Source organism: Giraffa tippelskirchi, chromosome 8, assembly GCF_054371585.1.
Source record: "Giraffa tippelskirchi isolate mGirTip1 chromosome 8, T2T-mGirTip1v1.2.pri, whole genome shotgun sequence".
In the NCBI taxonomy this organism is placed as follows: Eukaryota; Metazoa; Chordata; class Mammalia; order Artiodactyla; family Giraffidae; genus Giraffa; species Giraffa tippelskirchi.
This window is the reverse complement of record NC_137282.1, coordinates 10284566-10310942: the sequence shown is the minus strand read 5'-3', so window position 1 is coordinate 10310942 and position 26377 is coordinate 10284566. Positions and strand designations below refer to the sequence as shown.

General features: G+C 39.2%; 1 protein-coding gene across 12 annotated transcripts in view; it reads left to right on the top strand.

Annotated features, from left to right (window-relative positions):
• LOC145518867 (A disintegrin and metallopeptidase domain 3-like) overlaps window positions 1-26377 on the top strand; it is a 109041-nt gene that overhangs the window by 57472 nt on the left and 25192 nt on the right. For 8 of the 12 annotated variants that reach the window (XM_081523939.1, XM_081523946.1, XM_081523944.1 and 5 more), the window contains 5 exons: window positions 12366-12552; window positions 21046-21144; window positions 24129-24324; window positions 25046-25136; window positions 25409-25601. In XM_081523939.1, the coding sequence (XP_081380065.1) occupies window positions 12366-12552; window positions 21046-21144; window positions 24129-24324; window positions 25046-25136; window positions 25409-25601 (766 nt within the window). Of the gene's footprint in view, window positions 1-12365; window positions 12553-21045; window positions 21145-24128; window positions 24334-25045; window positions 25137-25408; window positions 25602-26377 lie in introns of all 12 variants that reach the window. The other 4 variants (XM_081523938.1, XM_081523934.1, XM_081523940.1 and 1 more) reach the window with 2 other exon arrangements.

Here is a 26377-nt window from a genome sequence, read left to right as displayed (position 1 = left end):
CAACGGAGTTAAATTCACCATCCCTGTCCATTTCAGTTCACTCATTCCTAAGATGTCATTGTTCACCCTTGCCATCTCTTGCTTGAGCATGTCCAATTTATCTTGATTCATGGACATAGCATTCCAGGTTCCAATGCAATATTGTTCTTTACAGCATCAGACTTTACTTTAACCACCAGACACTCCAGAGCTGAGCCTCATTCCTGCTTTAGCCCAGCCTCTTCATTCTTTCCAGTGCTATTAGTAATTGGCCTCCACTCTTCCCTAGTAGTACATTGGCCCCTCTGACCTGGGAGGTCATCTTCTAGTGTTAAACCTTTTGCCTTTTCATACTGTGCATGGGATTCTCATGACAAGAATACTGGAGTGGTTTGCAATATCTTCATCCAGTAGATCGCATTTTGTCAGAACTCTTCACTGACCTGTCTGTCTTGGGTGGCCCTTCATGGCATGGATTATAGCTTCACTGAGTTATGCAAGCCTATTCACCACAATGATACTGTGATCCTTGAAGGGGCGCACACTTCTTGAGGCCTACTGCATGCACACTGTAGGCAAAGGCCAGTGTATGCCATGTTTGCATTCTCCTTCTGTCTCAGAACAGATTACTGATATATCGTGACAAAAGAAACTGTTACAATCATGTGGCATACTGAATTTTGAGAATACCACCCATTGGACTCCTTTTCATTGCCTATCTCTGCTGGCCAGTGGAACTTATGTTTACACTGCATATTTGCGCACTTTAAAGGCTGTTAACTGAAGGTCTGGTCTTCAATCACCCTAATCTAAAGTGTAGGTGAGGTCCTCCTTTTATGACAATGACAGGTCTGGACATACCCTTAACAATTCAAAGCCACTGATAATGAATTGAGATGATGCTTAGACAATCAGAAAACTTTCAGAGAAAGCAAAATATAGGATATGCTTGAATGACAAGGTTCATCTTGTACATCGCCACTTCTTCAAGACAGTAGAGGTGACTGTTTTGTCTAATGCATAGAGTTAGATAGACAAGTGATAATTAAGTGAAATACAGAAACAATGGAATACATTCCAAACAAAATAATAAGATAAAACTAATTAAAATGACCATAATCAAATGCATATAAATGAATTACCTGATAAAGAATTCAAAATAATAATCCAAAAGATGCTCACCAAAATAAGGAGAAGAATGAATGAACAATGGGAGAACATCAACAAAGACACAGGAAAATTAAGAAAATACTACACAGAAGTCAGAGAACTGAAAAATACAAAACTAAACTGAAATTTACAATAGAATATTGCAGTAGCAAGCTAAAAAAGAGCAGTAAAAAGGATCAGTGAAGTTAACAATTAGGCAATCCATTTCACCCAGCCAGACCAAAAAAAGGCTGTGTGAATGAACAAAAGTGAAGGTAACGGATTATGAGACATCATGTACACCAACATTCACATTATGTAGGTCCCAGAAGAAGAGAAAAAACAGTAAGAAAACTTTTTTGAAAAAATAAAAACTGAATGTTCCCTAAACTGGGGGTGGAAACAGCCATCCAGATTTAGAGAGCCCAGAATTCTAAATAAGTTGAACTCAATGAAACCCACACAAAAACATTATAATTAATACATCAAACATTAAATACAGGGAGAGTCTCTTTTTAATTAATTTTTGTTTTATCAACCTGGGTTTGATCCCTGGGTTGGGAAGATCTCCTGAAGAAGGGAGAGGCTACCCACTTCAGTAACTCCAACATATGGAGTTACCTATTCTTAACATAATGGCTGGAGAGGCCATGAAGAGATACCCCATGTCCAAGGTCAGGATCAGTGGCTGCACTTTCCTGGAGTGGCCGTGAGGAGATATCCCACAGCCAAGGTCAGGAGCGGTGGCTGTATTTCGCTGGAGCTGCTGTGAAGAGATACCCTATGCCCAAGGGCAAAGGAGAAGCCCAAGCAAGATGGTAGGAGGGGCAAATTCATGTTTAGAATCAAACCCCATTCCCACCAGAGAGGCTCAGAGGGCTCAAACAAACCTTGTGCACACCAAGACCCAGAGACCCGACAGAGACTGTGTCCACAGAGACAGAACTGTGTTTGAGCATCTCCTGTGGAGGTATGAATTAGCAGTGGACTGCCACAGGGAAAGGGTCTCTTGGTGCAGCAGACCTGGGTATGGCATAAGCCCTCTTGGAGGAGATCGCGATTAGCCCTACCAGAGCTGCCAGAAATTACACAGGACTTGGAAGTAGACTCTTGGAGGACACAAACAGAAACTTGTGTGCACCAGGACCCAGGAGAAAGGAGCAATGATTCCATAAGAGACTGACCCAGACTTACCCGAGAGTGTCTAGGAGTTGAAAGAGGTTGCATTATCTTCATTACCTCTATCATAGTTGGGCCCCAGGTAAATAGCAGGGAGGGAACACAGCTCCACCCATCAACAGAAAATTGGATTAAAGATTTACTGAGCATGGTCCCGCCCATCAGAAAAAGACCCAGTTTCCCCCTCAGTCAGTCTCTCCCATCAGGAAGCTTCCATAAGCCTCTTATCCTTCTCCATCAAAGGGCAGACAGACTGAAAGCCACAATCAAACTAACTAATCTGATCACATGGACCACAGCCTTGTCTAACTCAATGAAACTATGAGACATGCCTTGTAGAGGCACCCAAGATGGACGGGTCATGGTGGAGAGTTCTGACAAAATGTGGTCCACTGGAGAAGGGAATGGCAAATCACATCAGTATTCTTGCCTTGAGAACCCCATGAACAGTATGAAAAGGCAAAAAGATAGGACACTGAAAGATGAACTCCCCAGGTCAGTAGGTGCCCAACATGCTCCTGGAGATCAGTGGAGAAATAACTACAGAAAGAATGGAGAGATGGAGCCAAAGCAAAACCAAAACCCAGTTGGGGATGTGACTGTTGATGGAAGCAAAGTCCGATGCTATAAAAAGCAATATTGCATAGGAACCTGGAATGTTAGGTCCATGAATCAAGGCAAGTTGGAAGTGGTCAAACAGGAGATGGCAAGCATGAATGTCAACAGTCTAGGGATCAGCGACTAAAATGGACTGGGATGGGTGAATTTAACTCAGATGACCGTTACATCTACTACTGTGGGCAAGAATTCCTTAGAAGAAATGGAGTAGCCACCATAGTGGACAAATGAGTCCGAAATGCAGTACTTGGATGCAATCTAAAAAACGACAGAATGATCTCTGTTCATTTCCAAGGCAAACCATTCAATACCACGGTAATCAAGTCTATGCCAGTAATGCTGAAGAAGCTGAAGTTGAACGGTTCTATGAAGACTTACAAGACCTTCTAGAACTGCTGCTGCTAAGTCACTTCAGTCGTGTTCAACCCTGTGCGACCCCATAGACAGCAGCCCACCAGGCTCTGCCATCCCTGGGATTCTCCAGGCAAGAATATTGGAGTGGGTTGCCATTTCCTTCTCCAGTGCATGAAAGGGAAAAGTGAAAGTGAAGTCACTCAGTCGTGTCCGACTCTTAGCAACCCCATGGACTGTAGCCTACCAGGCTCCTCTGTCCATGGGATTTTCCAGGCAAGAGTACCGGAGTGGGGTGCCATTGCCTTCTCCGCTTCTAGAACTAACACCCCAAAAAGATGTCCTTTTCATTATAGGGGACTGGAATGCAAAAGTAGGAAGCCAAGAGATACATGAAGTAGTAACAGGCAAATTTGGCCTTGGAGTACAAAATTAAAAAGGGCAAAGGCTAATAGAATTTTGCCAAGAGAACGCACTGGTCATAGCAAACACCCTCTTCCAACAACACAAGAGAAGACTCTACACATGGACATCATCAGATGGTCAACAACGAAATCAGATTGATTACATTCTTTGCAGCCAAAGATGGAGAAGCTCTATACAGTCAGAAAAAAACAAGACGGGGAGCTGACTGTAGCTCAGATCATGAACTCCTTATTGCCAAATTCAGAATTGAAGAAAGTAGAGAAAACCACTAGGCCATTCAGATATGACCTTAATCAAATCCCTTATGATTATACAGTGGAAGTGAGAAATAGATTCAAGGGATTAGATCGATAGACAGAGTGCCTGATGAACTATGAACAGAGGTTTGTGACATTGTACAGGAGACAGATTTAAAGACCAACCCAAGGAAAAGAAATGCAAAAAAGCAAAATGGCTGTCTGAGGCGCCGTAGAAATAGCTGTGAAAAGAAGAGAAGTGAAAAGCAAAGAAGAAATGGAAGATATACTCATTTGAATGCAGAGTTCCAAAGAATAGCAAGGAGAGATAAGAAAGGCTTCCTCAGTGATCAGTGCAAAGAAATAGAGGAAAACAATAGAATGTGAAAGACTAGAGATCGCTTCAAGAAGATTAGAGATGCTAAGAGAACATTTCATGTAAAGATGGGCTCAGTAAAGGACAGAAATGGTATGGACCTAACAGAAGCAGTAGATATTAAGAAGAGGTGGCAAGAGTACACAGAGGACTATACAAAAAAGATCTTCATGACGGAGATAATCACGATGGTATGATCACTCACCTAGAGCCAGACATCCTGGAATGTAAAGTCAAGTGGGCCTTAGGAAACATCACTACGAACAAAGCTAGTGGAGGTGATGGAATTCCAGTTTAGCTCTTTCAAATCCTAAAAGATGATGCTGTGAAAGTGCTACACTCAATATTATAGCAAATTTGGAAAACAAAGTAGTGCCCGCAGGACTGGAAAAGGTCAGTTTTCATTCCAATACCAAAGAAAGGCAATGCCAAAGAATGCTCAAACTACTGCACAATTGCACTCATCTCACATTCTAGCAAAGTAACCCTCAAAATTCTCCAAGCCAGGCTTTAACAGTACCTGAACCGTGAACTTCCAGATGTTCAAACTGGATATAGAAAAGGCAGAGCAACCATACATCAAATTGCCAACATCTTTTGGAGCATCAAAAAAGCAAGAGAGTTCCAGGAAAACATCATCTTCTGCTTTATTGACTATGCCAAAGCCTTTGACTGTGTGGATCACAATAAAATGTGGAAAATTCTGAAAGTGATGGGAATACCAGAACACCTGACCTGTCTCTTGAGAAATCTGTATTCAGGTCAGGAACCAACAGTTAGAATTGGACTTGGAACAGCACACTGGTTCCAAATTGGGAAAGGAATGCTTCAAGGCTGTATCTTGTCACCCTGCTTATTTAACTTATATGCGGAGTACATCATGAGAAATGCTGGGTTGGAGGAAGCACAAGCTAGAATCAAGATTGCTGGGAGAAATATCAATAACCTCAGATATGCAGATGACACCAGACTTATGGCAGAAAGTGAAGAAGAACTAAAGAGCTTCTTGATGAAAGTGAAAGAGGAGAGTGAAAAAGTTGGCTTAAAGCTCAACATTCAGAAAACTAAGATCATGGCATCTGGTCCCATCACTTCATGGCAAATAGATAGGCAAACAGTGGAAACAGGGTCAGGCTTTATTTTTTGGGCTCCAAAATCACTGCAGATGCTGTCTGCAGCCTTGAAATTAAAGGATGCTTACTCCTTGGAAGAAAAATCATGACCAACCTAGACAGCATATTAAAAAACAGAGACATTACTTTGCCAAGAAAGGTCAGTCTAGTCAAGGCTATTGTTTTCCCAGTAGTCATGTATGCATGTGAGAGTTGGACTATAATGAAAGCTGAGAGCTGAAGAATTAATGTTTTTGAACTATGGTGTTGGAGAAGACTCTTCAGTTCAGTTCAGTCGCTCAGTCGTGTCGGACTCTTTGTGACCCCATGAACCTCAGCACGCCAGACCTCCCTGTCCATCACCAACTCCCGGAGTACACCTAAACCCGTGTCCACTGAGTCGGTGGTGCCATCCAACCATCTCATCCTCTGTCATCCCCTTCTCCTCTTGCCCTCAATCTTTCCCAGCATCAGGGTCTTTTCAAATGAGTCAGCTCTTCACATGAGGTGGCAAAACTATTGGAGCTTCAGCTTCAAAATCATTCCTACCAATGAACACCCAGGACTGATCTCCTTTAGAATTGACTGGTTGGATCTCCTTGCAGTCCAAGGGACTCTCAAGAGTCTTTTAGGAGTCCTTTGGACTCCAGAGAGATCCAACCAGTCCATTCTAAAGGAAATCAGTCCTTAATATTCATTGGAAGGACTGATGTTGAAGCTGAACTCCAGTACTTTGGCCAGCTGATGCAAAGAACTGACTCATTGGAAAAGACTCTGATGCTTGGAAAGAATCAAGGCGGGAGCAGAAGGGGACGACAGAGGATGAGATGGTTGGATGGCATCACTGACTCAATGGACATGAGTTTCAGTAAACTCTGGGAGTTGTTGAATGACAGGGAGGCCTGACATGCTGCAGTCCATGGGGTAGCAGAGAGTCAGACATGACCTAGAGGCTGAACTGAACTGAACTGATGTTTTATTTTAAAACATTTTTTATTTAATTTTTTTTTGGCTCTGATGGGTCTTCCCTCAGCACAGGTTTTCTGTATTTGAGCCAAGAAGGGGCTATTCTTCATTGCAGTGCACTGGCTTTTCATTGCATTGGCTTCTTTTATTGTGGAACATGGGCTCTAGGTGTGTGGGCTTCAGTATTTGCAGTGCATGGACTCAGTATGTGCAACTTTTGTGCTCTAGAGCACTGGTTCAGTGGTTGTTACACACAAGCTTAGTTGCTCCATGGCGTGTGACATCTTCCTGGACCAGGGATTGAATGGGTGTCCCTTGTACTGGGAGGCAGATTCTTAACAAGTTTTCTTCTTAGGGAAACCCAAGGAGAGCTTAAAAGCAGCTAGAGAAGAGCACCTTGTTACATACAAGGGTCTCCCATAAAAACATGAGCAGCATTTACAGCAGCCACATTGCAGGCCAGTAGGTTGATGTGATAGGTCCATAGTGTTGAAAGAAAATGACTACTATACCTAGCAAAGTTTTTGTTCAGAATTGAAGGAGAGATAATAGTTTTAAAGACAAGCACAGTCAAAAGGAGTTTATCACCACTAGTCCAGCCTTATAACAAATGATAAATAGAGTTCTTTAGGAAAACATATGAAGTATAAGTCTCTATGGTAAAGGTAAATATATGCTAAAATTCAGATTAATTGAATATGTTAATTAGTTGATTAAACATAAAAGTGGTATGCTTAAAAGTCAAAAGTAGTGAAAATAACAACTATAATGATATGATAAGGTATATAAAACATAAAAAGATATAAACTGTGATATCAAGAGCATAAAACATTTTGAAGAGGGTAAATATTTTCTAACTTGAGCTTTACAATGTATTCAAACATCAGTTATCTACTTGAAATAGACTGTTAGAGATATATGTTTCTTTTTTTTATGAGGATATATCTTTTATTTTCATTGCATTTGCTTATGAGTAACATACAACATATTTAAAGAATAGTATTACCATGAATAAATAAGAATGTGGCTTTATAAAATCTGTTAGTATAATCTTTTATATCAAAAGAAAAAAGTCACATAGTCATATCCAGAAATTCCAATGAGACGTGAATGAATATTCAGTATCCATTTTTGATACAAGCTGTTAGTAAACCGAAACCAGAACATGGTTCTGTTTCTCTTTTGAGAATACTTTTTGAGATATGTGTTTCTATATGCAAGCCTCATGGTAACCATACAGCAAATACAAAACAAACCAAAACCAGAAAAGTGGATGTGCAAAAGACGAAAAGGAAGAAAGTGACTAAAGTGGACCAAAAAGAAATGCAGAAAAGGAGCAAAAGAGGAAAGCAACATAGGAATTACAAACCAACCAGAAAAAAAAGAAACAATATGACAATAAACCTGTACCTATCAAAAATTACTATTAAAGCAAATGGATCAAATTTGTCAATCAAAAGACAGAATGGTTGATGGGTGAAAAGCAAGACCCATCACTCTCCTGCCTACAAGTGACCCCCTTCAGATATAAAGACACAGAGAGTAAAAGATGAAGGGATGGCGAAAGGTAAACCACGTAAATGGAAACTAAAAGAAAGCGAGAGTAGCTGTACTTATATCAGAAAAATTGACTTTAAAATAAGTACTATATTTAGAGACAAAGAAAGGTATTGCTTATTGATATAGAGGACAATTCATTTGGAAGAAACTACATTTATAAATGTATACATATTCAATATGGGATTAGTCGCTCAGTCGTGTCCAACTCTTTGTGACCCGATGGTCTGTCCATGGAATTCTCTGGTCAAGAATACTGGAGTGGGTTTCCATTCCCTTCTTCAAGGGATCTTCCTGACCCAGGGATTGAACCAGGGTCTCCTGCATTGCAGGTAGATTCTTTACCATCTGAGCCACCAGGGAAGCTGTCTGAGTACTGTCTGCAGGGCCTCCCTGGTGGCTCAGACAGTGCTCAACATAGGAACACCTGAATACATAAAGCAAATATTGACAGAAATAAAAGCAGAAACATACAGTAATGCAATAATAGTAGGAAACTTTAAGTACCTATGTACTTCATTTGGATGGATCTTCCAGGCAGAAAATCAGCAAAGAAACACTGGCTTTAAATGAAGATTATCCATTCTTCATTTAAAGAAAAATCCTTCTCAAACACTTCCAAAAAATTGAAGGGGAGGGAACATTTTAAATCAACATTTTATGAAGCCAGCACTACCTTGATAGCAAAGCAAAGATAGCACTAAAATAGAAATAGTATGGTCTGATATCCCTAGTGGAGTTGGATGGAAAAGTCGTCAACAGAATATTAGCAAATCAAATTCAACAGCACGTTAAAATGATCATATACCATGACAGAGTGGGATTTATTCCAAGGATGCAAAAGTGTGTCAACATCTGTAACTCAATCAATGTGTTATACCCCATTTACAAAAGGATAAAAATAATATGATCATCTCAATAGGTATATAAAAAGCATTTGAAAAAAATATGGCATCCATTTATGATAAATATGCTTCACCAAGTAGATATGGAGAAATGTACTTCAAAATAATATGACTATATATGACAAACTACAGCTTATATCCCACTGAACAGTGTAGAGACTTCCCTGGCGGTCCAGCGGTTAAGATTCCAAGCTTTTGCTGTAGGCATCATGGGTTTGATCCCACATTGGGAGCTAGGATTCTGCATGCCACTCAGGGTGCCCAAAACACAAAAATATATAAAACAAAACAAAACAAAAAACAGCAAGCAGTGTAAAGATGAATGATTTCCCTCTAACATCTGGAACAAGACAAGGTTGCCCACTCTTGCTGTTTTATTGAAAATCATATTGAAAATGTTAGCCAGAGAATTAGGTGGGAGAAAGAGATAAAAAACATCTAAGTCAGAAACAAAGAGTAAAATTGTCAGTGTTTGCAGATGACAAGGTTTTGCACATAGGAATCCCTAAGGACTCCACTAAAAACTGTCAGAAGTAGTAAACAAATTCAGTGACTTTACAGGACACAAAATTAATATATAAAATACCTTGTGTTTCTATACAGTAATAGCACACTATCAGGAGGAGAAATTAAGAAAACAATCTCATTTATAATAGCATCAAAAAGACTAACTACCTAGAAGTAAATTTAAAATCCATGAAGGTAAAAAATCTGTGCTGAGAAATAGAAGACATTGATGGAAGGAATTAAAGAATACATAGGAAATGGAAAGAAATGCTGATGGATTGGAAGAATGAATATTTTTAAAATGTATATATCACCCAAATCAATGCAGAGATTCAATATAATCCCTATCCAAATTCCAATGACAATTTTCACAAGCAATCCTAAATTTGAATGCATCTTGAATAGCCATAGCAAGAGACCCTGAATACCACAGCAATCTTGACAAAGAAGAACAAAGTTGACCTGATTCCAGGTACATGACAGACAAAATGCAAATGAGCCGTGAACATTTGTGCTGTTCAGTATATGGAGGAATTCAAAGAATTATGGAGATTTGCCTCAGGGACATAAAGCAGTTTGAAGGGGCAAATCTGAGACAATTTGGAAGTCATATGTAATGCTCAATGGATTATAACCCATTCAGTGTCATAGTGTAGTATGAGTCCATATTCACATAAATTTATAAATTGAAAATAAGCTTAGAAATGAGATATTTACATAAAACTTCTCTACAAATAATTAAATGATAAGGAAAGAAAGAAATGTTAGAGTGAAGACTGGCAGACACACCTTAATCAACTGTTCAAAGTGACTTTTATCAGAAAGATAACAAGTCGAAAGCATGTGCCATCTGTTTGGTTGCAATGGAGCAGGCAGACTCAGCAATACTTCTATGATGCAGTTGCCAAGACGCATAACCTCAGTCTAACTATGGGGAAACATTTCATAAACCTAAACTGAGGGACTTGTTCCTAAATAATCAGTCTGTAGTCATAAAAACTTTTCAATGTCAGAAATTTAACAAAAAATGCAGACATTTTCCTAAACTAAGGAGAAGTGAAGTGTTAGTAACTCAGTTGTGTCCAACTCTGCAACCCCATGGACTGTATCCTGCCAGGCTCCTCTGTCCATGGAATTTTCCAGGCAAGAATACTGGAGTGGCTTGCCATTGTCTTCTCCAGGAAACTAAGGAGATGGGAGAACTAAATGCAGTGGTTGATTCTGAAGTGGATCCTTTTGCTCTAAAGTGCTAATATTGTGATGAAGGGGAAATTTGAACCTGAAAAGACGATTAGATGTTAACAATGTGTCATTGTTTCCTGTTAGTGAAGGCTGGTTTTAAGAGAATTCATTTTTATTTAAGAGTTATAAGTAAAAATATTTAGAGTGATCAGGATATCCTATTGGCAACTTACTCAAATGGTTCAGGAAATAAAATTTGTTCTTTGTATTTCTTATGATCTAAGTATGCTGCTGCTGGTAAGTTGCTTCAGTCGTGTCCTATTCTGTGTGACCCCATAGATGGCAGCCCACCAGGCTCCTCCATCCCTGGGATTCTCCAGGCAAGAACACGAGAGTGGGTTGCCATTTCCTTCTCCAATGCATGCATGCATGCTAAGTCGCTTCAGTCGTATCCGACTCTGTGCGACCCTATGGACAGCAGCCCACCAGGCTCCTCTGTCCACAGGATTCTCTAGGCAAGAATACTGGAGTGGGTTGCCATTTCCTTCTCCAATCTAAGTATGAGATTGTTACAAATTTTTAAAAAACTCATTCAACAGTACACTTATAAATATAGAAATATCAAAATAAAAAGAATCTAGGGTTTATACATTCTATATATCTGAAGGGTTCAAATATTTTAATTAATTGTTACCAAAGTACAAATAATTCTGGCTTTTAATTAACACAATAAACCATCATTTATTCCTTCAGTTTTCCATATTATTCCTGGTATGTCTCTAATATTCATTAGTGCTTCTTATTATAATTATAATTATGATGGGGTTGTGAATAATAATGAAAATAATATAGTAAGACATACTTAAATACAACTTTTTATCTGCCAAGCTTTTACTTTGCTGACCAAAGTCCACCTCGTCAAAGCTATGGTTTTTCCAGTAGTCATGTATAGATGTGAGAGCTGGACTATAAAGAAAGTTGAGTGCCAAAGAATTGATGCTTTTAAACTGTAGTGTTTGAGAAGACCCTTGAGAGTCCCTTGGACTGCAAGGAGATCCAACCAGTCCATCCTAAAGGGAATCAGTCCTGAATATTCATTGGAAGGACTGATGCTGAAGCTGAAACTCCAGTACTTTGGCCACCTGATGTGAAGAACTGACTCATTTGAAAAGACCCTGATGCTGAGAAAGATTAAAGGCAGGAGGAGAAGGGGACAACAGAGGATGAGACGGTTGGATGGCATCACTGACTCGATGGGCATGAGTCTGAGCAAGCTCTGGGAGTTGGTGATGGACAGGGAAGCCTGGCGTGTTGCAGTCCATGGGATTGCAAAGAGTCGAACATGACTGAGCGACTGAACTGAACTGATGTGCCAAGCACTGAATTGTTTTATATTCTCAATCATGCAACCTCAACATCCTCTACTTATTAGATGTCTATTATACTGAATTACAATAGAAATGAACTTATTCTTTTGTTACTGAAAGTGAAAGTCGCTCAGTCCTGTCCTGCTATTTGCGACCCCATGGACTATACAGTTCTTGGAATTCTCCAGGCCAGAATACTGGAGTGGGTAGCTTTTCCCTTCCCCAGGGGATTTTCCCATTCCCAGAGATTGAACCCAGGTGTCCCGCATTGCAGGCAGATTCTTTACCAGCTGAGCCACAAGGGAAGCCCATTCTTTTATTACCAACTGTATTAAAAATAAAGCACTCTGCACTTCTCTAAGTGAAGTTCTGTAGAATTCATAGCATGTTATTGAAGGGAGTTAACTTTGATACTGACTTATTCCTTTTATCTGAAAAATATAATTTAATTTTAGACGCTCCCATGGTGTAAAGTTTTTTAGCAGTTGCAGTATAGATGAATTTAAACATACAGTGTCAGAGCCTGAATTTGAATGTCTTCAGAATCGAACAATTTCCAAAGTGGTTCCACAAGGAAGAACTGCAGTTTGTGGCAATTCAGTTTTGGAGCCTCCCGAACAATGTGACTGTGGTACAGTCCAGGTCAGTGAGAAACAATAACAGCATCTAAAGATTTGTTTTTGTATTCATCATGTAGTCTTACATAGATATGATATGAATGGGAGGACTTTTTAGAAAATGTTGCACCGTTTTATCAGATAGCTAAGATGGGGAGATATACGACGTGTGATAACCGACTCATCCTGAATTTGAAGAATTTCAGTATGGGGTAAGTGCAGCATGGTTAAAGAAGTGAATTTTCCTTATTGTGTGAACATTACCTACCTTTCATATCAGAAGCACCAGTTCCAACAGTAATATAATTATCACTTGAATTGGATCATTGAGTTATTATATATGCTGTTCACCTCTTCATCTGTATAACCTGACTGTATTATAATTTTAAAGTTAATGACTCAACTCTTCTGCATTTTTTTTTTTTTTTACTAATTTTGTTATTCTGAACTCTCAGCACTTGAGAATCATGTGGATACCTCCGGCTGTACAGTTGGATTTGCCTAATTCTCAATATCATTTACTCAGTTTACATTTATATATTTTGAAGCTCTTTTATATGGGGTAAACTTATTTACCATTGTTGTTGTTGTTTTTCAGTCTTTAAGTTCTGTCTGACTTTGCGATCCCATGGACTGCAGCATGCAAGCCTTCCCAATCATTCACTATCTCCCAGAGTTTGCCACATTCATGTCCATTGAGTCGGTGATGCCATCCAACCATCTCATCCTCCATCACTCCCTTTTCCTCTTGCCCTCAATATTTCCCATCATCAGGGTCTTTTCCAATGATTCAGCTCTTTGCATCATGTGGCTTCACATGATTGGAGCTTCAGCTTCGGCATCAGTCCTTCCAATGAATATTCAGGGTTGATTTTCTTTAGAATTGACTGGTTTGATCTCCTTGCTGTCCAAAGGACCCTCAAGAATCTTCTCCAGCACCACAGTTTGAAAGCATCATTTCTTCGGTGCTTAGCCTTCATTATGGTCCAGCTCTCACATCCATACATGACTACTGGAAAACAATAGCTTTGATTATAAGGACCTTTGTTGGCAAAGTGATAATCTGCTTTTTAATATGCTGCCTAGGTTTGTCATACCTTTTCTTGCAAGGAGAAAGCATCTTTGAATTTCATGGCTGCAGTCACCATCTGCAGTGATTTTGGAGCCCAAGAAAATAGTTTGTCACTGTTTTCATTTTTTCCCCATCTGTTTGCCATGAAGTGACAGGACCAGATGCCATGATCTTAGTTTTTGAATGCTGTGTTTTAAGGCAGCTTTTCACTCTCCTCTTTCATCCTCATCAAGAGCGTCTTTAGTTCCTCTTTACTTTCTGCCATTAGGGTAGTATCATCTGCATATCAGAGGTTTTTGATATTTCTCCTGGCAGCCTTGATTCTGGCATATAATTCATCTAGCCTGGTATTTCACACAATGTAGTCTGCATGTAAATAAACAGGGTGACAGTATACAGCCTTGATGTACTCTTTTCCCAATTTTGAACCAGTCTATTGTTTCATGTCCAGTTCTAACTGTTGCTTCTTGTCCTGCATACAGGTTTCTCTAGAGACAGGTAAGGTGGTTGGTATTTCCGTCTCTTTAAGAATTTTCCACAGTTTGTTGTGATCCACACACTCAAAGGCTTTAGTGTACATAGTCAATGAAGCGGAAGTAGATGTTTTTCTGGAATTCTTTTTTTTTCTATGATCCAACTGATGTTGGCAATTTGATCTCTGGTTCCTCTACCTTTTCTACAACCAGCTTGTACATATGGAAGTTCCTGGTTAATATACTGTTGAAGCCTAGCTTGAAGGATTTTGAGCATTATCTTGCTAGCATATGAAATGTGCATAATTGTTCAGTAGTTTGAACATTCTTTAGAGTTGGAATGAAAACTGACCTTTTCCAGTCCTGTGGCCACTCCTGAGTTTTCCAGATTTGCTGACATGAGTGTAGCACTCTCACCACAACCTCTTTCACGATTTGAAATTCCTCAGCTGAAATTCCATCATCTCCACTAGCTTTTTCGTAGTAATGCTTCCTAAGGCCCACTTGACTTCACACTGCAGGATGTCTGGAGCTAGGTGAGTGATCACAGCATTGTGGTTATCTGGGTCATGAGGTTCTTTTTTGTATAGTTCTTCTGTGTATTCCTGCCACCTCTTCTTAATACCCTTCTGCTTCTGTTAGGTTCATATAATTTCTATCCTATCTTATGTTCATCACTGCATGAAATGTTACCGTGTTATCTCTAGTTTTCTTGAAGAGATTGCTAGTCTTTCCCATTCTATTATTTTCCTCTATTTCTTTGCATTGTTCACTTATGAAAGCTTTCTTATCTCTCTTTGCTATTCTTGGTAACTCTGCATTTGGATGGGTATATCTTTCCTTTCTTCCTTTGCCTTTTGCTTCTCTTCTTTTCTTAGCTATTTATAAGGCCTCCTCAGGCAACTATTTTGCCTTGTTGCATTTCTTTTTCTTGGGAATGGTTTTGGTCACCGCCTCCTGTATAATGTTGCGAACCTCTGTCCATTGTTCTTCTGGCATTCTGTCTGTCAGATCTAAGCCCTTGAATTTATTTGTCACTTCCACTGTATAATCATAAGGGATTTGATTTAGGTCATACCTGAATGGTCTAGTGGTTTTCCCCACTTTCTTCAATTTCAGCCTGAATTTGGCAATAAGGAGTTCATGATCTGAGCCACAGTCAGCTCCCGGTCTTGTTTTTGCTGACTGTATAGAGCTTCTCCATCTTTGCCTGCGAAGAATATAATCAATCTGATTTCACTGTTAACCATCTGGTGATGTCCATGTGTAGAGTCTTCTCTTGTGTTGTTGGAAGAGGGTGTTTGTTATGACCAGTGCGTTCTCTTGGCAAAACTCTGTTAGCGTTGCCCTGCTTCATTTTGTACTCCAAGGCCAAATTTTTCTGTTAATCCAGGTATCTCTTGACTTCCTGCTTTTGCGTTAGAGTCCTCTATAATGAAAAGGACATCTTTTTTGGGTATTAGTTCTATGAAGGCCTTGTAGGTCTTCCTAGAACTGTTCAACTTTAGCTTCCTCAGCACTCTTGGTTGGGGCATAGACTTCGATTACTCTGATATTGAATGGTGTGCCTTGTAAATGAACAGAATTCATTTTGTCATTTTTGAGATTGTACCCAAGTCCTACATTTCGAACTCTTCATTGACTATTATGGCTATTCCATTTCTTCTTAGAAATTATTGCCCACAGTAGTAAATATAATGGTTATTTGAATTAAATTCGACTATTTCAGTCACTTGTGCTCTCCAAGTGCCTCAATTTCCCCAGTCCTGTGGAAGTTCTGTAATCAAATCCCGCTGACCTTCTAAGTCAGATTCCCTGGGGATTCCAAGTCTTTTTGTTGGATCCCCAAGTTGGGAGGTCTGTTGTGGAGCCTACAGCTTTCACAACAGTGGAAGAACTTCTTTGGTATAATTGTTCTCCAGCTTGCGGATCACTGTCCTGGAGGCTCTATGGTGGGGCTAATGGCGACCTCGCCCAAGAGGACTTACGCCACGTGCTGTGCCTCTTAGGACTGCTGCTGCCAGTACCCATGTCTCCCCAGCAGGCAGGAGACTCTCAAACACTCATAGGCAGGTCTTGCTCAGGGAAATTATAAAATCCCTTATAATTGTTTAAAATATATTCTAGCATAGTTCTCTAGATAGTAAACTCTGCCCACTTTTGTTTTCCCACAAATATTTATATTACTCCATTATTTCATTGTGATATGTAATACACATGAAATATATACAGGAAATATGGATGAAGATTTAATGAACTTAGCAGGCATGTGAACACTTTGCACCAAGGTCAAAGCAACCTTTACTTCTGCCAAAGGAGTACTTTGTGTATCCACTCTAAATAACATGTGTCCTTATTCCAACTATCATTTAGAATTTAAAGGTATAACTTCAGTACTTTCTTGTCATGAAAGTTGCAGTTTTACTTCCTTTTCCCCCATCCTTATATAGAATAGTTTGGTTAACTGTGTTCTATTGTACTCATCTCACATGCTAGTAAAGTAATGCTCAAAATTCTCCAAGCCAGGCTTCAGCAATACATGAACCATGAAATTCCAGATGTTCAAGCTGGTTTTAGAAAAGGCAGAGGAACCAGAGATCAAATTGCCAATATCCAGTGGCTCATTGAAAAAGCAAGAGAGTTCCAGAAAAACATGTATTTCTGCTTTATTGACTATGCCAAAGGCTTTGACTGTGTGGATCACAATAAACTGTGGAAAATTCTGAAAGAGATGGGAATACCAGACCATCTGACCTTCTCTTGAGAAACCTGTATGCAGGTCAGGAAGCAACAGTTAGAAGTGGACATGGAACAACAGACTGGTTCCAGATAGGAAAAGGAGTATGTCAAGGCTGTATATTGTCACCCTGCTTATTTAACTTATATGCAGAGTACATCATGAGAAACGCTGGGCTGGAAGAAGCACAAGCTGGAATCAAGATTGCTGGGAGAAATATCAATAACCTCAGATATGCAGATGACACCACCCTTATGGCAGAAAGTGAAGAAGAGCTAAAGAGCCTCTCGATGAAAGTGAAAGAGGAGAGTGAAAAAGTTGGCTTAAAGCTCAACGTTCAGAAAACTAAGATCGGGGCATCTGGTCCCATCACTTCATGGGAAATAGATGGGGAAACAGTGGAAACAGTGTCAGACTTTATTTTTTTGGGCTCCAAAATCACTGCTGATGGTGATTGCAGCCATGAAATTAAAAGACACTTACTCCTTGGAAGAAAGGTTATGGCCAACCTAGATAACATATTTAAAAGCAGACACATTACTTTGCCAACAAAGGTCCGTCTAGTCAAGGCTATGGTTTTTCCAGCGGTCATGTATGGATGTGAGAGTTGGATGGTGAAGAAAGCTGAGCGCTGCAGAATTGATGCTTTTGAAGTGTGGTGTTGGAGAAGACTCTTGAGAGTCCCTTGGACTGCAAGGAGATCCAATCAATCCATCCTGAAGGAGATCAGTCCTGGGTGTTCTTTGGAAGGACTGATGTTGAAGCTGAAACTCCAACACTTTGGCCACCTCATGCGAAGAGTTGACTCTTTGGGAAAGACCCTAATGCTGGGAAGGATTGGGGGCAGGAGGAGAAGGGGATGACAGAGGATGAGATGGTTGGATGGCATCACCGACTCGATGGACATGGGTTTGTGTAGACTCCGGGAGTTGGTGATGGACAGGGAGGCCTGGAGTGCTGCAATTCATGGGGTCGCAAAGAGTTGGACACGACTGAACGACCGAACTGAACTGAACTGAATGAGGCTGAATGCCATGATCTTAGGTTGTTTTTTTTTAATATTTAGTTTTAAGCTGGCTCTTTCACTCTCCTCCTTCACCCTCATCAAGAGGCTCTTTAGTTCCTTAGTTCCTCTTTGCTTTCTGCCATTAGAGTGGTATCATCTGCATATCTGAGTTGTTGATGTTTCTCCCGCTGATCTTGATTCCAGCTTATAACTCATGCAGCCGGCATTTCTCCTGATACGGTCAATGTATAGTTTAAACAAACAGTGTAGAGCAGGCAGAACTGTCATACTTCTTTTTCAATCCTGAACTAATCAGTTGTTCCATACAGGGTTCTAACTGTTGTTTCTTGACCCACATACAGATCAAGAAGGGTTAAGGTTAGAGTTGGGGTTAGGGATAGGGTGAATCATAACACATTATTCTTCATAATGAAACATGAAAATAAAAACTATCATCTGATTCTTGTAAATATTAAACAGTGTTAAATAGGAAGAGAATTTGGATATATTTAGATAATATACCATTAGTGTAACTGAATGCATTATATTTAATTTATATAGGGCATTATATGAGTATCCAGATATAATAAAATATCAGGAATAAATTCACTTTAGTTTAGTTGCTCAGTCATGTACGACTCTTTGCGACCCTATGAACTGCAGCACACCAGGCCTCCCTGTCCATCACCAACTCCTGGAGTCCACCCAAACCCATGTCCATTGAGTCGGTAATGCCATCCAACCATCTCATCCTCTGTTGTCCCCTTCTTCTCCTGCCCTCAATCTTTCCCAGCATCAGGGTCTTTTCCAATAAGTCAGCTCTTCACATCAGGTGGCCAAAGTATTGGAATTTCAGCTTCAACATCAGTCCTTCCAGTGAACATCCAGGACCGATCTCCTTTAGGATGGACTGGTTGGATCTCCTTGCAGTCCAAGGGACTCTCAAGAGTCTTCTCCAACACCACACTTCAAAAGCATCAATTCTTTGGTGCTCCACTTTCTTTATAATCCAACTCTCAAATCCATACATGACTACTGGAAAAACAATAGCCTTCACTAGACGGACCTTTGTTGGTAAAGTCATGTCTCTGCTTTTTAATATGCTGTCTAGATTGGTCATAACTTTTCTTCCAAGGAGCAAGCGTCTTTTTATTTCATGGCTGCAATCACCATCTGCAGTAATTTTGGAGCCCAGAAAAATAAAGTTTGCCACTGTTTCCACTGTTTCCCATGAAGTTTCCACTATTTGCCATGAAGTGATGGGACCAGATGCCCCGATCTTAGTTTTTTAAATGTCCAATTTTAAGCCAACTTTTTCACTCTCCTCTTTCACTTTCATCAAGAGGCTCTTTAGCTCTTCTTCACTTTCTGCCATAAGGGTGGTGTCATCTGCATATCTGAGGTTATTGATATTTCTCCCGGCAATCTTGATTCCAGCTTGTGCTTCTTCCAGCCCAGCGTTTCTCATGATGTACTCTGCATAGAAGTTAAATAAGCAGGGTGACAATACACAGCCTTGACGTACTTCTTTTCCTATTTGGAACCAGTCTGTTGTTCCATGTCCAGTTCTAACTGTTGCTTCCTGACCCGCATATAGGTTTCTCAAGAGGCAGATCAGGTGGTCTGGTATTCCCATCTCTTTCAGAATTTTCCACAGTTTATTGTGACCCACACAGTCAAAGCCTTTGGCATAGTCAATAAAGCATAAATACATGTTTTTCTGGAACTCTTGCTTTTTCAATGATCCATCGGATGTTGGCAATTTCATCTCTGGTTTCTCTGCCTTTTCTAAAACCAGCTTGAACATCTGGAAGTTCACAGTTCACATATTGCTGAAGCCTGGCTTGGTGAATTTTGAGCAGTACTTTACTAGCGTGTGCTGCTAAGTCGCTTCAGTCGTGTCTGACTCTGTGCGACCCCACAGATGGTAGCCCACCAGGCTCCTCCATCCCTGGGATTCTCCAGGCAAGAATACTGAAGTGGGTTGCCATTTCCTTCTCCAAGGCATGCATGCATGCTAAGTCGCTTCAGTCGTATCCGACTCTGTGCAACCCTATGGACAGCAGCCCACCAGGCTCCTCTGTCCACAGGAGTCTCTAGGCAAGAATACTGCGTGTGAGATGAGTGCAATTGTGTGGTAGTTTGAGCATTCTTTGGCATTGCCTTTCTTTGGAATTGGGATGAAAACTGACCTTTTCCAGTCCTGTGGCCACTGCTGAGTTTTCCAAATTTGCTGGCATATTGAGTGCAGCACTTTCACAGAATCATCTTTAAGGATTTGAAATAGCTCAACTGAAATTCCATTACCTCCACTAACTTTGTTCGTAGTGATGCTTCCTAAGGCCCACTTGACTTCACATTCCAGGATGTATAAATTACTATTCTGTAAACAAACCTACCAAAATAGAAAATAGTTGTCATGACAAATTGTGAAACACTGTAAAATGTATTACTGACTAGGGGTTAACTCATTAATATAAGAGTGTGTATAAATAGAGGAAATAAATAGAATTCCTCAACAAAAAGTATGCATAAAACTAAAAAAAAACTATAGATTATGCAGATACATAAAACTGAAACAAATATAAATAGTTATTTGTACCTATCCACTTTATTCATTTTAAAGTATTACTTATCAGTTTTGTTTAACATCAGTGTTACATTGAATAGATAACTATACAGTAAGAAGTAAATAAGTGCATATTGTTAGGAGCTCTTAATATTTTTTAATTCTTTGAAATAAAAACGTTTAGAACCAATCTTTATTATACAAGAGCTAAAAAGTACAAAAATTTCGTTTGAAATGGCATTCAAACAATAATATACAGTTGGAATTTAGAAACCTATTTGTCATATCAGTAAATTATTACATATGCAAGAATGATACCTTGAGGAGATTTGATGAGATAGATAAGTACTTATGATATAATAACTGGAAGAATCTCAAAATTTACCATTCTTACATTTGTGAAAACAAAGAAGATTGAAATAAAGTGCATTACATTTTTGAGAGTTCAGATTCTTGAGCATGGAATCAGAAATAGATTCATTATCATCTTGTTTTTTCTGTATCAAAATATTTAAGTTTAGATGAAGTTGTGTTAAATACTTAAGTAAAAATTATAGTGTAATTGTAATTAATTTAGAGACATGTCTTAGTGTATTATGACAATGACTTAAATGATTATTTCAAAGCTCTTTTTATTTAATTTTATGACATTTGCTCTCAGAATTGCACTTTTAGAAAATGCTGTAATCCTCTAAACTGTCACCTGATTGGACCAGCAAAATGTGGGACTGGGCCATGCTGTAACCAAAAAATTTGTGAGGTAAGTTTTCAAAATATTGCCTTATTTTCTTTCATGAAATTTTTGTGTTTTTGTGGGTTTATTTTTTTAGCGTTTTTTTCATGTTCAGTTTTATTCATCTTTCACATATATTGCTTTACATACTCCATTTATACACAGTTGATTTCAGAATTGAGAGGCGGCCTTTAGGTTTAGTTCAGCTCCTTTTTAGTGGTGCCTCTCCCTGCATTGTTTCAACCTCTACTCAAGACCCATCCTGTTATCGCATCTAATAACAATTCCAGATAACTTGGCTGCTATGAATTCTTCTTGGTCATGCCTGAATGTAGCTCTTCGTGATCAAACCACTGTGATAAAATCATGAATAAGTCACCCAACACACACTTGAGATGTAATATTCGAATAAACAGACAATTGTAAGAGTAACCCCTCACTTTGGAAGTGGCAGAAAAAAGAATCCATATGGAATAGTCAGCAGTATGTGGCATATCTAATACTGAAGATTAGCTTTTCTCAAGACCCTGGAAATGACTCACTGAATCCTTGACTTCCTTTGAGAAGTTTTCTCTTCAATTTTCCTTCATAGCCACCTCTGATAGGAGGCCGGGTGAGATCTCTATTCTAGGGATTGCTTCATTGTAGCAACTCACCTTGTTTTGCGTCACTTTCAGGAGGCTATGACAAACATAAAGACTGATTAATAAGAGGTTTTGTTGTCAGGTTTGTTTTGCCTGTGTCAGTGAAATCTCTCCTAACATCATATTACTTTGTTCTCTGCATGTTCTTTTTCAGTTAGTGGGTGAGTTCTTAAAGCCAATGGTCCTTTCTTTCAAGGCGCATGAATGTAGAGGCCAGCCCATGGTTTCCACTTCTTAACAATAAACCGTGTTGCACTTTCCTTCCCCAGACCACTCATCTTCATCTTTGCCTCTAAATCAGTGGGACTGAGCAGTAAGATTTTTCAAACAGTCCATTGCCCTCTACATACATCTCAAAGGATAATTCTTTGCAACAGAGATAATGGCTACATTTGGTAAAATGAAAATTCATTGTATAATTTGCTAAGGAGACCTTCAGAGTAACAGCTGTGAATTCTGTAAAGAAGCTCCTTTAACTAAAGTTTATAATTCTAGTAATTATAAATTATAATTATAATTCTATCATTATAAGTCTATAATTCTGTCCTCTTTTCTGTTTTTTTTTTTTTCTTAACTTTCAGGACTGCCTTTATTGGTCTGTGGAAGGTAGCCTTAGGCAGCCTTTTCATTTCTCACACTTGAGGGAACCTGTGACTCCATTCTAGTTCTGGGAATATACCCACTGCCACCATCTGCCCAGGACCTTTCCTCCTCACTCTCGAAGCATGCTTCAATGTCCTATGTTAGTTCCCATTAACTTTCTTATGTATTATAGCATAGAATCTAGCTTGCTGTCATTTCAAGGGTCGCAGGTGACTCTCTTATCACAAGTTTGAAAGGCTTTTTATTTTTTTTTCTCTGACTACTTTCCATTAGGCTAGTTTCCACTGACATAGTCTGAAATTTAATGACTTGATCCAGTGTTTTTTTTCTTATAAATTTTCAGTTTAGATGGACACAAGTCCAAGTGCAAAGATATGGAAGACCAATAGTTTAACCTGCTGTTATCTGACACATAGCAGGGACTAACATGTTGTAGCCAGGACCCAGACTTTCCTCTCTGAAGTTTTAAGGAGCTGTGTCTGGTACTGCACACCAGCAATTATCATGGGTCAGCTGTATCTTGATGATGAACAGACAAGCAAAGAATAAGAACCAAGCACTCAGGAAGCTTACATACGACATGAGTTTAGCGTCATGCTCAAGTGAGTCTTTGTTTAAAACAGGAGCAGCAAGATTCTTGTGCTATACATCGCTTGGATTTCCTTGCTTTTCCTTGGCAGTTCTCAGACAAGCTTTTCCTGTATGCAGTACAGATAGCTCAGTGCAGTTCCTGGCTTTTCTAGTCCATACTGTATGGTATTTCAGAAGAGCAGAGGGATCCCCTCTTTCCCAACACCCATCTCCACCCCGGAGGTGGCAGAAGCCCTGACCCACCATTACATCCTAAGTTAAATTTCCCACCACTGTGTCTGGGGAGAAGTGTTCCAACTGTCATCCTGAGTCAGAAGCAGTTTCCTAGGAGAAGTGGAGTTAGTCCTGAAAAGAAAATTACTTGTAGGGCAAAAAGGACAAGGGTGTCCACTAAGAAACATTTTAGGAACCTGAAAAGACCAGCATCTGAGTTAGTTAAAATGTTTCAGGAGTGCAATGAATTAGTCCCCAAGAATCGAAAGTTGAAAAACACATATGCGTAGTTTTATCTCAGATATTTTCTGTTTATCTTGAAGTGAGTATTCAGGATAACCACAGCATTGTAACTAGGAGCACTTTTGCTAGAGCCATTTTTAAATTGAAGTGCAAGTCACACAGTGAGAATGTAACCATTTCCAAGTGCACTTAGTGCGTAGAGTAGCATTCAGTGCCTTCACCGTGCTGTGCGGCCTCCGCCTTGACCTGGTTCCACAGCAGCTTCCTCACCCAAACAGGAGACCCCGGCCCATGACACGCCTGCTCTCCTCTCTCCCTCCCCCTCAGTTCCTGGCAACCAGCACTGCATTTGGTCTCTGTGGGTTTCCCTGCTCTGGACAGTTCATAGAGCTAGAGCCATACAGGGGGAACCCTCGTGTCTGGTTTCTTCACCAAATCCAGGGTTTCTGAGTTTCAGTCGCCTTGTAGCACACATCAGCACTCCATTCCTTTATGTGGCTGAACATATTCCATTGTCCATACCACAGTTTGTTTACACACTGATGGACATTTGATTTCTTTCTGATCTCTTTCACTAGAACTGTTAAGCAAATTCATAACAACTTTAAATATTACAAATGCAATAATATTGAAATGTTAGTTACAGATAAAATGCTCCTATTTAAATTTTTTGTTTTCCTACTTTAAAAACAAATATTTGTTTTCTGTGTCTCACAGGTATATGAAAGAAGACATGTGTGTAGGAAAAGCACGGATCTGTGTGATTTTGCAGAATTTTGCGATGGAACTTCTGAGTTTTGTGTCCCTGATGTGAAAGCTGCTGATTTAGAACTGTGCAGTAATAACACTGCCTATTGCTTTCAAGGAATATGCCGAGACCCAGATAGACAGTGTGCAGAGTTGTTTGGAAGATGTAATAGTTGTAATTTTATTTTCTGATGTTTATTTTTAGGCTAGAGATTTTTTTAAGTCAGTAATCTACCCTATAGCCACACTAATAATTATTTTTTCAATCTAAATTTGGAGATAAAATTGCAAATCAAAGAGACTTTGACCTCTGTCAAAAGGTAAAATAGATCTAATAAGTGTAAGACAAAAAGAATGGAAGAGTCAAATTTCAAATGATTGTGGAAATGGAGTAGACTATTAGAATTACAAATAAGGGAGCAAATGACTGTTTTAATTCTTAGTAATTTTTGCACAATATTAATGGTTTTCTGTTCTCAAAGAGGTACTTTTTAGTGAGTGTTTCTCCTTCATACCTAGCCAGTGCTTGCTAAATCGCTTCAGTCGTGTCTGACTCTTTCTGACCCTATGGACCGTAGACCGCCCCAGGCTTCTCTGCTTATGGGATTCTCCAGGCAAGAATACTGGAGTGGGTTGCCATGCCATGCTCCAGGGGGTCTTTCCAATCCAAGGGTCAAACCCATATCTCTTATGTCTCCTGCATTGGTGGGGAGGTTCTTTACCACTAGCGCCACCTGGGAAGCCCTTATATAGCTAGTAAATGGCACAAAAATTTATAGTAGATGGCACTGCCTGGTCTTTGTTGACTACATGTCTCTAAATTTACTGCACTTTTAGGCTGTTAATTTTTTTTTTTTAAGATAAGTAATTGAAACTTATATTTTCAGTTGCGAAGGGGGCTTCTGCTCTATGTTCTCAACAAGTGAATATGCATACAGATGAATTTGGAAGCTGTCATGGAAAATTCTGTAATTATGAGTATGTATTTAGAAAATACATATTTTCCAAATGCAGTGTATGTGTGTGTGTGTGTGTACTGCAAAGAATCACATAATACAAAAGACAGACGAATGTAGTATATCAAGATAAGTTTATATGTTGTACTTAGTAAGTTGGTGTATGTTCTGAATAGCTTTGGTGTTATGCTTTGGATAACACTGTGAATTATCCTCATATTTTGAACTGTTACTTAAGCAATATATTCTGTCACTAAGTGACATATGGGTAATTTTTTCTGTCTTATGTTTCAGGAATATCTTTTGTGGAAAGGTAGTTTGTCACTGGACACGTTCAGAAGTAGTGCCATTTAAAAATTTTGATACTCAGTATACTTTTCTTGATGGCCTTGTATGTGTGTCTGCACATCTAAGAAATAACACACAAACAAATATAAAAGAGGACATGACCTATATCAGTACTGGTACTATGTGTGGTCCACAACAGGTAAACACATTTTTTATTGATTCTGTATATGGTGTGTGAGTGTCTTAGTGTCTGTGTGTGTGTGTGTGTGAAAGAGAGAGAAAGAAAGAAAAAAAACACACTTAAGATTTTTAATTTGTGATTGTTACCAGTTTTGGTTACTGCATCATGATCTCAAGCCTTAAAGGTCAAAATTTCTACTGATCAAAGGAGCATGTGCTTTACTTTTAGTCTTTATTATGAATTTTTCCATAGATATTTAAAGTTTTTTTTCCCCTCAAACTTGAGTACCTTCCTCAACCTCTTTGTTAGGCCAGGATCTGTCTGCAATAATTTGTGTAAAAAAGGAAGAAAAAAAAATCAAATAATACACCCCCAAAGAAGGTTGGACAACCTGAATAATAAGAACAACAAAGAGAATTTGATTGTAGTGAAAGTAAAACATTTGCTTATTAGCCTATTTCTGTAATTCTTTTTCCAAAAGCATAGTGTAGTTGTTAAAAACTTGCCCTTTTTCAGGACATAAGAATAAAACAGAAAAAAAAAATAAACAGAGTTCAAGGTGTGTTTTTCCTCATCTTAAACATTTGAAGAGATAAAGTAGAGGATTTTAAACTAGTATCATTGAAAATTTAGTTGACTCGTATAAAACAAAACACAATTATCTCACACTTAAATGTAAGTGATTTTAATTGAGGTATAACATTTTAGAAATAGAAAAATAAAAAAGGATTTGATGAGAAACGCTGGGCTAGATGAAGCACAAGCTGCTGGGAGAAATATCAATAACCTCAGAT